The 12,035-nt window shown below is 37.1% G+C and overlaps 1 protein-coding gene across 1 annotated transcript in view; it reads right to left on the bottom strand.

The window, feature by feature from the left end:
• The window catches only part of LOC118746579 (RNA-binding protein Musashi homolog Rbp6-like), a 154,296-nt gene extending 145,649 nt beyond the window's left edge, over positions 1-8,647 (bottom strand). The window contains exon 1 of the mRNA XM_036480422.1: positions 8,544-8,647. Within this exon, the coding sequence (XP_036336315.1) occupies positions 8,544-8,647 (104 nt within the window). The remainder of the gene's footprint in view (positions 1-8,543) is intronic.
• Positions 8,648-12,035: the final 3,388 nt, after the last annotated feature.

Genomic DNA, 12,035 nt, shown 5'->3' on the forward strand with positions numbered 1-12,035 from the left:
CGACAGAAACCGAATTGGTTATTTACAAAAATGAATCTGTCGACAGGTTTGGAATTTTATCTTTGAAACGCCACACTTTTCTTTGAAATCGCTTTATTAGTTCTCGTGCAATAAGCGTTTTTGTGAAGCTCTAAAAATTACAACTACAACATTTGAACATAGCCCCCATACCTTAAGGTAAGACGTACTCTACGTCAAAAGCTTGGAAACCCTGAATAAGCAAAAAAAGGGTAATTCCAAGCAGAGGCTTAAACTATATGTATGTAATCGAATAGAAAATGACAACTACGGAAGTTTAAAGCACAAAAATAAAATAAAAAGTATTTGAATCTGTTAGTATGTCCTTTACAGACTCCAGAGCTCTTGAACCAATTGACTTCAAATTCATAGTATATATTTTTACTGGGGTCTATTTGGAATAGAGAAAAAAATCCGTAGGTGGCGCAGGAGTCGAGAAATCCGATTTTATTTATATTTAGAACGTGTATTACCCTTACGAATGGCAATATTTTTTTCAAAAAATTATCCCGGTAGGTGTCGCAAGAGTCGAGCTTTCTCTAAAAAACCTATTTACAGTCTGATTTGATCCAAAGTCAGAATATGTATAACCCTTATGAATTGAAGTATTTTCTTTGAAAATTATCCTGATAGGTGGTTCAGGTATCGAGATATTTCGAAAAACCGTATTCACAGTTCGACTTGATTCATATATTAACCACGTATTTTCTCATAAAATTGGTCTGACTCGTGTCACTGCAATGGAATTTTTCAGCGTATATTAATAAGGCAAATTAAAATATTTTGATCCATAATTTTTTCGGTAGTTGCAATTAAAATCAAGCAATACTTTATATACGTATGCATGTATGTATATCTAAACACAGAATTTATAGTCAGGTATAAATATTTAAGTTTTAATGCCGCAAAGTAGGAAAAGTGGTTGAAGGATGGCAAATAGTATTCATCTGTGTAACATTGTAACGACGAAACGCTATCATTTTCTGGGGCAATGTATGTATAATGAGGCAATGATTTAGTTTGAAGCCAAATATTTGGAAATGAATGAAAAGACCCTCATTCAAGTTGATATGATTTATAAAAATGATGTTAGTTACAAGCTAAATCATTTAGGGAGAGATTGAAAATATGACTCGCAAGTACATTTGACATCTAAAGTATATTGACACATTCTAAACTACATTGGTTTTTTACTGAAATACATTTGATGTTTTCTAAAGTACATTTGTTTCTTTCTAAAGTACATTTGACTTATCCAAAGTAAATTTGGCGCTTTCTAAAATCAAAATTATGCTTTCTAAGGTATGTTTGATAATTCCTAAGTACATTTAACGCCACTAAAGAACATTTTACTGTTCTAAAGTCCATATGATACATTCAAAAATCGAACTGATGTTTTCTAAAATTGAAAAAGGTGTAGTTTGTCTAATACTGGGAACCAAATCCATTAACTCAAAGAGGCGGTTGTCATTGTTGCCCCATCCATCGCTCTTGGAAAATAGCAATTCTGTGTGTGGATTATATAATTCAGCTTTATACTTTAGACGATTTTTGAAACTTTGACCTCGTTTTTCTCAAAATCTGTTGGAAACTTTACACTTACGGATTCGTAATCACCACATAACCCAATTTCAAAATTTTCCAACACTTTTCGTAATACCACCATGAACTATACGTTTACCAATGTTATGAAAGATGAAAGATTTTTCGGATTCAAAGAATCCAACAATATTGGGAGTGGCGAATAACCAATTTTTAATGATTTAATGTGAATAAACAATAAGAATACTTGTTTAATATATTGTTTACTTCGGCTTTGCCCTTTAGACACTTAAAAAATGGGCGGGACCATTCCGCTTTTTACGAAATCGGTACCCGGTACCAAAAAATTGTATGTCTTTGAAATTAGTAACCGGTACAAAAAAAAAACGATTTAATTTTTAAAATAACCATAATAAAATTAAATTGGTAGTCTTTACAAAAAAAGTTTCAAAAAATTACGATTACTTCTTGCATATTTCTACATTTTTACATTTGTGCGGCAGTGCTAGTAAATATTAGTAGTTTAGTTAATTAAAAATATTTTTTGTCAAATCGAGAGATACAATATTTTCTTTTTTTGATTAAAATATTTTTCTGAACAGCATGTTACCATTTTTATCTTGTGTGGAATGTTTTCCAACTTAAGTGCAATATTGACTGTACTATTTACCGTTTGTTTTCGGTCTGAAGATATTTTCTGAGAAATTATTAAAATTCAAATTGTTTTCACGTCACATCAAACGATGGCTCATCCGAAAAAGAACTGTTCCAATTAGGAAAATAGAAAGAAAGTTTACAGAACTTGCGGAAGTAAAATAACTTTCGGAAAAAAGGATCCAGCATCAATATTCCGAAAAAAGGAGTAGCTCCGATTTTAAATTCTACGTATTTTCGATCGGCAGTCATCCCAGTCAAGTCGATTTTGTATAAATTTGTTCGTCATTTTGCCCGGCTCAGGCACAGCGTGTTCAATATACTGCCGTCCAAATCATAAAAGCCAAAAGCTTTTTCTGCTGGTTTTCTCTTCTTCTCAATTTTACGCTCTATTTTGATTTTACGCTCTCGCTGCAATTCTTTACTGGAAAAGTTACTATACACACCTACTATTTACGTATTAAACTGATATCTGACATCAAGTGTTGACAGTTTGCAACTTGACAAATAAATGATTAAAGAGAAAACGCTTATAGTTTGAGCACCCGTCACGTTGGCATGCCCCTTTAGTAATAAATATAATATTCTCGAAATATTAAAACAAAACAAAGTTGCACAATAGTATTGTTTTATTTCGCGGGTAAATTAACGGCAATTAGAAACTCCAAGTGTAGCCAAGTTGTACTTCACCAGGTATTTCCAATCCATATAGGGCTCTCTCTTCCACTGCTACCACAAGCTGGCACCGTAACAAATATTTTCAGGACAAAATAAATGTGTAAATTTTTAGAGATTTAAAACCTGGAAAACGATTTTTCAGTACCAAAAGCGGTAAATTTTACTAATTTTTAGGTACTTTCTGCATACGTATGTATAAGTGGAGTGCTTATGTATGTATATTGTGAATATAATTTATTTGTATATTTAACTTTGAGGTGCTCACCTTAGTTTATTTCCTTAAAAAAAAACTAAAAATGCCCGTATTTTTCCTCACTGCCAATGAGTGTCTAATTATTGTATGCATACGTATCAGCGAACACTTCCATTGTGGAATATTTAGTTGAAGAAAAGTTGGAATTTAATATTTAATTGGTATGAAAAGTAAAATTAAAAGCTCATCAATGTCGTCAATTCCATTTCTCAACGCCAACCAAGCGCACACTTGTTCATTCCTATGTTGGTCCATAGTTTGAGGCACTTCGACCCTCATTCCATTTCACTCATTTCGCTTACTACCGCAGCTATATACTTCCTTGACTGCTGTACGCACATTGATAAGACTGCAATTGTTAATAGGATAATAAATGCTCATTTCCTTCCACTTATAATGGCAACGTCAGCAGCGACGATGCCAGCAAAAAACATTTCTTTTGTGGCGATATTTTAAGCTACTTCATTATTTCAGCATTTCCTTATATTTTTTTGCTTTACTTTTAAAATGTTTGAAAGAATTTTATCATTGAAAATTTTCTTAGCAGCCAGCGCTGGAATGCCCTGAATTTTAAAAGCAGCTTTAATTAAAATTCAATCAACTAACTTACGATGCTTTTAGAAACATTTAAATTCAGCTAAAACAACTCGACTACAAACTATGCTGTTGTGCGTAAGTGGTTTCTTCAGAATTTTAATACCACAAATGCAACTGTGGCGGGTTTGTTGCTGCTGCTGGTTGTCTGGTCGGATGCCTGGTTGGTTGGCTGTCGTAAGCTTCATTTTCTTAATGACACTCTCAGAAATACTCTCGCACGAACACACGCTTATTTGAATATATGTATGTATGTATGTCGGCAAAAATTCTCAAAATGACAAAAATTCTTTTATAACACCAACAACAATATATTTTGCATCAACTATGGGTAGCTCGCTTGCCACGAGCCATGCGCCACGAGCTTCAGCCACCAAGCAGCATGCCACTTGGTCAAAAAGGCGTCGATGAACAACCATACGCAATGTTGGAGATATATGTGTATACAAAAATATTGCTATGCTTAAGTATGCACGAGTTTGTTTGCATACACATGCGTGCATGTGTTATGCAACTAACTCCTTTGGGTATGGCTTGTATCTGAATATCCTGATGCACAGACATTTTCTGCAAATTCACTTGCTCATGCATGCATCAACACATCCACTTAAATGCCGCATGCCTCGACACCGACATGTATGTACGAGTAACCAACAACAATCAAAGTAACTCTACTCAAAAGCAGCCACCATGGTCGCAAGCCAAGAGCCAAGAGCCAAAGCTACAAGCAGTAGCGCCTCGAACATTTTTACTTAACTTTCCTTTGCATTGTGTTACTCTGCCTGTTGTTGCTTTTATTGTTCTTGTTGTGATAAACTTATTCTTGTTAAATATTTAATTAAAACGCTTATTATCTCGCACTGCATTTTAATGAGTCTCCCATCTCGCCAACAGCCAAGCCAATTCTCCCTTCATACAAATAAATCGCGTCTCTATTACAGGGTTGCCAACAAATATAATTCGAGTTCATTTCATTTTGCTCGCATGAGCACCTTAAAAACTAAATGACCTTTCGAGTAATTTTTCGTCTAATAATAATTAAACCCCGTTCAAAACCAGTGCCCATATCCACCCTTTCCATTATGGTGACCTGCAAAATCATCATTCGGACGGCCTAAGCTATTTCTGTATTGTTCGCTATTTTCTTCTGATTATTCCTTGCCTTGTGATGCCTTTAAGCTTGTAACTACTAGCCGTTCCATGCGTCGAGTAAGAGCGGTTGCCGGGTAAGGTTTCTATCGGATGAAAAGCTGCTGGCTCTTCGGATTGGTTTAGGTAGTAAGCTGCCTTACCAGCCTCGTTGTGGAGGAAGTAGCGGTCCCTTTCGGCCTCTCTGTATGTCATTGCACCGCATCACAGCTCACACCTCGTTTTAAGTGCTATACCGGCGTCATAAAACCCCTCTCCTGCACAAATCATCCTGAGTACAGGTTAACTTAACTTAACCGTACTGCCACGTCATTCAGCTGTCCATGAAATATACTGCCAGCTCCTATGGTTCAGTGATTTCGTACTGGGGAGTAGCCGGTATATGGCGCGGAAACATGGACAATAAAAAAATCTGATAAGGCGGCTCTTGGAATTTTGGAGAAAAAGATTCTGCGTAAGATTTATGGGCCTTTTCGCGTTGTCGATAGTGAATTCCGCAGGCGTTTGAACGATGAGCTCTATGACCTTTACAACGTCGTGGAAGAAATGCAGCAAATTGAAATAGAGTGGCTACCCTGGCTTAATCATGTCCTACGGATGGATAGAAACGCTGCACCTCTGGAAGTATTCAACGCGATACTGGTAGAAGAGGATGAGGAAGACCTCATCAGCATTGGAAAGGCCAGGTGGAGAAGTACTTGGCTTCACTTCTTATTTCCAATTGCCTTCAGTTGGCATAGAAGTGACATGACAGGAATGCTTTTTTGCACTCCGCCAAATCCGCTTAGGCGCCTACAGCCGCAAAAAAGAATGAGAAGAGTAGCCGACATCCTTTGGCTCAGAAGACTTTTTATACCCGAGCGCACTTGTGCCCAAGGGTATATTAATTGTGTTCACATAACGGTTGTTTGTAACAGCCAAAACGAATCGAGATAGATATAGACAAATGTATACATAAATGATCAGAATGAATATAGAAATCGATTAAGCCATGTCTGTCCGTCTGTCAGTCTATCCGTCTGTCCGTCCGTCTGTCCGTCCGTCCGTGTACACGATAACTCGAGCAAAAATTGAGATATCTAAACGAAATTTGATACGTAGGTTTCTGTTAATCCAAGGTAGGTTGGTACTGAAAATGGGCGAAATCGGACTGTAATCACACCCACTTCCCATATAACGGTAATTTCCAGAAATACGAAAACTGCGATATTTTAGTAACTGCTGAATATAATTCACTCAAAATTGATATTTACAACAATTTTTAGATGAAAAATAAGAATATTATAAATTTTTGGAAAATGGGCGTAGCCACGCCCGCTTATGGTTACATGTGTATATCTTGGTAACCGCTGCACCCATTTCTTCCAAACTTAGCTGTTGGCCCTGGTACAGCATACTAAATGGCCGAAAATTTAAAAACTGGGAGAATAACCACGCCCACATCCCATATAACGGTAATTTAGAGAAATACAAAATCTTCTATAAATCAGAAAATATAAAAGGTAACTTATTCAAAATTGATGCTCGCAACAATTCTTTACCAAGAAATACGTTTATGGTAAAATTTTGGAAAATGGGCGTGGCACCGCCCACTTATGACTACATATGTGTATATCGGTAACCGTTCTAACAATTTGTACCAAACTCAGTATTTTTGTTGTGTTTGCCACATAAAAGCAAAGCGTTGAAAATTATTGAAATCGGACTAAAATTACGGCCGCGTATCGTCATTCTGCAAATCCGCGTAACTGACATTTGCTGCCAAAAATTGGATTTGCTCACACAAGCTCTTGGCTCAATCCTTATCCATTCGTCCTGAAATATTCTAGCCAGAAATGCGAATGCTTTATAAAAAAGAGAACCATTTTGAAATATAAGTGTTTTTACGCTCTAGAAAATAATTTCTTCAACTTCACATACGCGGTTTTGCATTTTGCTGATACACGGTTTTGCATTTTGTTGATACGCGGTTTTGCACTTTAAACGACGATATATTTAATACTTGCGCCGGGTATTTAATGTTCGGCTCCACCCGAATTTAGACTTTCTTACTTGTTTTATTTTAAAGCGCAGTTGTGAGCGATGAGACGATGTGGATTTCCCTTCTATGTGGAGAAGCCCGGAAAGTGAATGCTCACATGGATCTCCAGCATATCGATGCATGATAACGTCCAGTCGCCCCGCTAGAATCCTTCTATGTTTTTGCAGAAGTTTTGCCAAAATTCGCGTTTCGCCCTCTTGGAAAATGTTAGTGCATTCTTATAGCGTTGTCAAAAACCTATTCGCTTGGCTTAATTGAAAAGCCTCTTGCTGTTTTTCCTCAGTGCTGAGATCTCAAGTGGCGGAACACTGACTGGGGAGGGCGCTTGGATAAGTTCGCTGCTCCATTAGTTTTTGCCGATGAGTCGAGCTCACTGAGAAAAACATTTTTCGTGTTGCAAAGACACCCTTCAAAAGCAGGACTTATCGTGGGAAGCGATCCATGTTGAGGGGCCAACAGCCTAGTTTTATATTTTGCTCAGTAAATTCGTTTCGTGTCCCTTTATTAACTCGTTCTAAGTGTTTCTTCTTGTTCGTTAACCTACCTGCTTACCGAGCCAATCACAGTGGTTTTTAAAATACAGTTGGCGGACCTCGGTTATTCCCTAATGCAGGCAAGTGCTAAAAGAGCGCCATACAATGCAACTTAAACCCACTGGCTGAAAAGTTTATATGAAAAAGGTATCGTCCAAAATATCATCGCGAATCCAGGAAGCAAGCGCCTCTAGTGGATTTGCAAAAAACTAAATGTATGCATATGTATATTCCCTTGCACTCTTAGTATTCCGTACAAAGTCAATGTACTAAATAATTTGACAATCTCTCAAATGCTTGCTTTCTCGATATTACAATAAATCGCGCTATTAATGGGCATTCTCAATGGAAGTGTTGCATGTAAAATAGATAAAATTGAGTTGGTAACTCTTTCACGTTTGCTTTTTGCCGACGTTGTTGCCTCAAAGAACAAGTACGTTTTCACAGCGCGTTTGCCTTACTTACTTTGTAGCCTTGTTGCTTACTACTCTTGATATCTTCTTTGATTTTTTTTTGTATTATATTGTACTTTGTTGTTTCTTCTGCATCGTCGGGCTCGACGCACGTTACCCAAAGCTTGGCAGTGATCTGCTTGCATGCCTCCCTCCCTCGCTAACCTCAACCGCTTGGCATTTTCAGCATAATCTGGATATTAGAGGGCGATCCCCGTCTACCTCTGTAGCCGCAAAGTGACTATCTCATTTACGTATATGTATAAGTATGTATGTACGTTTAAGGACTATACGTGCCACATTTATATATCTATAAGTATGTATATACTATATGTATATCTATAAGTATGTGTATACAGGTATTCGCATCTAGTGCTCGTACATTGAGTATGCTGGTTTGCTGTTCTAGCTCCTGTGCCCCGACAGCTTGTGTCTCTCCATTTCGCTGCCACTAATGCGCACCAAACACTTTAGTTTAGCTTCAGCTTACCCCCGCCGTTGTGCCCCAGCACTTCGTCAAGTTTCATCCAGCAACCAGACCAGCGTAATTAACGACGATTCTATTGCAATTGTGGCAATTGTTTTTGGCTTTGATTCCCAGTGCTGCTGCCACTTTTGCTGCTACCAACATTTCTTCCTCATCCCACACTTCTTCTTCCTTGCTTTCACTGCGCTTTACTACTTTTATTGCCACTCTTCTGCTAGTAGTTTCCCAACTTTTCGTTATTGTCATTGTTATTATTGTTGTTATTATATGTATATTTCTGTTATGCTTTGATGTGCATATTCTGTTTCTGCTCTGTGGTATGTTGCAAATAGCGCAAAGATTTGTATTTTTTACTTGCATAATATTTATTTGTAGTTCGAGTTGTTGCAAAATAATTTCGCTGTTGTGGCACTTCTAATATATATTTTCATTTTTTCAAGTGATGTGGTTCTAGTCCTTGTTTTTTTCTTTCCTTATGAATGTGGGTACAAACATTTTCACATACATAGGTACATGTTTCTGTATGCATGTTGGTGTACTTCTTTCGATGCTGGGCGCCTCCTCAGCTCAGTACTCACTACGAATTTTATTACACTCTCATTTACTATAGTAAATACATTTCAGCCAACGTCGGGCTGTGTCGATTTAGCCATGTCCGTCGCTCCGCTTGTTTGAATGCAATCTAGTCCCTCAGTTTTACAGATATCCAACTCAAATTTGGTAAGTGGGCAAAATCGGACAACTATAACATATAGCTCCCATACAACTGATTGTTCAGATTGAAGACTTTTTGTTATCTCATCCATTTATGCAGAGGGAAGATTAACTTTTCACTTATTGTCAACACAATGACAAAGATCAGGTGGGTTTTTGGGTTCGAAAAACGAGAAACCAAATTGATTATGTTGTGATAGACGGATGACACGTTGCCAGTATTTAAAACGTACGTACTCTCCGAGACCCAAACATCGACCCGGACAACTATCTTCTTGCAGCCGAGATAGTCAAATAGGGCGCCCGGACGCAACACGCGATATGTGGGACCGCTATACGGAACTGAAGAGGTGAGCGCGACCTATTTGAAGCAATAAGAAGAGAGCAACCGAAGTACGTGAGTGCGCAGAGCTTGAAATGCTGGCCGACAGGAAAAATGCTCGTAAGTTATCAAGAGATTTATGGTCTGATTATGCATACTTCGCATCACTTCGCAAAACTTCGCATAAACTCCAAATTGTAATTTCGTATGTACTTTCTATGTATTTTGTATGTATTCCATTGCCCGGAAATTAGCAAAACTTTTAAAAACTTAGCGATGTGTTGAGTTGAGGTTTTGCTTCACATTTTCTTAAGTTACATATTTATTGCACTGGTACAAATAGTTGTGCGAAGTATGCATTATCAGACCTTTAGGCGATTTACGGAAGGTTTCAATACCAGTGCAAATTAAGAGCAACCAGGCGAACTAGTGAAACTTTTGGAGAAGTCGAACCTGAGCCGGCTGAGAAATTTATAATCGGCATCAGTTGACACAGAACAGAAACGACTTGCGATATACTCTTTACAAACCTCCGTGACTAAGCAAAATATTTGTGGATTACTTGAGGTGGGTCTACAATTTGTGCAGTGGCTTTCGGCACTCCCGCCTGAAAAAATAGCTAGTGCAATTTTACAGAAGCTTCTATACACCTTAACTTCGTTAGACAAAAACCGCAGCCACCCGAATTGGGTAGTTGCATGGTTCATATTCAATCTGAAAAGCAAGAGCTACGTGACATTATAATGCTACCTAGGAGGCTAATTTTTGTGCAACAAAATTTTTTGCGTCATAGTCTATAAGAGCTGATTCCTATAGATTTTTGTAGGCAGAATCGGAATCTGACCTTAGAAATTTCAGATCGGCTCTTGTTTTTAAGACATTTGATTTAAATTTCTACTTTAAAAATATTAAAATCAGGGACCGAAAACAACAGTTATGTTTTTTTTAACAGTTAAGGTTGGCCAAATATTTTTATGGCCGAAATAAAAGTGCTTTCCTAATAATAAACAAACCGATTACCAAAATTAAACAAGTTTATTATCAAATGAAAGAGAACTAAAATAACATTAAAACTTAAATGTTTGAACCCGTTGCGTATTTTTTTCAACTTGTTTTTGTAACTTATGTTTATAGAAGCTAAATTTTTAGCTTTTGTTCTAAAAGAGCAATGTTTAGATTTTTTTACACATTTTTCAAAAGATTCTACCAAACCCCATTATTCCTTTATAGATGTCTAAAAAATGTCAAAAAAAAAGTTTATTTTGACACTTTGAAGCCAAAATATCTCAAAAACTGGTGCCAATCTAATATTTCATATTCTGATTCTACGAAAAAATCCAATAAGAATCCAGGGTTCACTTCCCGCGCCGCAAAAATTTTGGAAATTTTGTTGGCCTGGGTAGATAATATATCAGCTACAGGTTGATTAATAAATAAGTGAATACTGAAAAATAGAAATCCATGTTAAACCATGCCTCCCCTATCGTTTCTCCTGTCATACATATTATTTTTCTAACCAGGGTTTGAAAATGCTGTAATTTTTTCATTTGATTTACTTTTGCTGTGCTTTGACTTCGGCATGTATGATATCGAAAGCAAAGCAACAGCAATTCGGAAAAAAGCAAGTGCTTTGGCTGTCGTTTTGCTGTAAAATTTCGAAAGCAACCAGACAGTTAAAAAAACAATATGTGAAAGCACAACGACAGCGCAGCGGCAGCAAAGTAACAGCAATTCGACTATCACTTGATCGTGAAACATCAAATTGGCAGAAATATGTATGCATGCACAAATGCACTACCCTTTAGTTGTTCTGGTGACAAGAGACGACCATAAGCCAACTACGACGATGCATTACCGATTGCTAGGCAATTCGCTAGCGATTGGTAATCGCCAATTTCACACCAGATAATCGCTAGCGAAAGGTCAAGGCAAAGGAATTGATACTGCAATATTTGTGTGTACTCACTCCTGGCGAGTCAGCGATAATACACCATGCTGCAAAGCTTCATGTGCACAGGATATTCAAGCAAATCTCAGCACAAGAAAAGTGCTATCACAGCAAATCAAAAGCAGTAACTTCAATTTACTAAATTGTTTTCAATAAACTGCCGACAAAAAAGCAAAATAAAACTTTCAAAGTCACAGCGAAAGCAAATCAGTTTGAATGAAAATCAAAAATTTCAAAGCGAAGAAAAAGCAAAAATAGTAGTGCTGTTGCTGCTGGGCTGACAGTTTTTCAAACCCTGTTTCTAACTAACAAATGTGAGTGAAGAGCGGTATCTGAGTGCGTGGGCATTCTATTATAATCAGCAGGTCTACTCAAATCTATAAGTTCGTTACGCCAACACAGGGTGCATAACGTTGTACTTCTAGTACAATGAAAAATTGTGTTTACTCTAAATTAAAATAATATTTATGTTCCCCTGGCAATAAGGAATCAGAATTCTGCACAGCGTATGTGTAAAATTGATTATAATTTCCGACCGGAAAAAGAAATAAGCAAGTTCTTTTCTAATCGCTCTGTTTGCCCTCGCCGAGGAATGGCAGACATTGTAAGTAATTAGTGCGAAGTGCAGGAAAAATTTAAATGAAAAGAAA

This window comes from Rhagoletis pomonella, unplaced genomic scaffold, assembly GCF_013731165.1.
Source record: "Rhagoletis pomonella isolate Grant_MI unplaced genomic scaffold, Rhpom_1.0 Rhpom_scaffold_00010, whole genome shotgun sequence".
NCBI lineage: Eukaryota > Metazoa > Arthropoda > Insecta > Diptera > Tephritidae > Rhagoletis > Rhagoletis pomonella.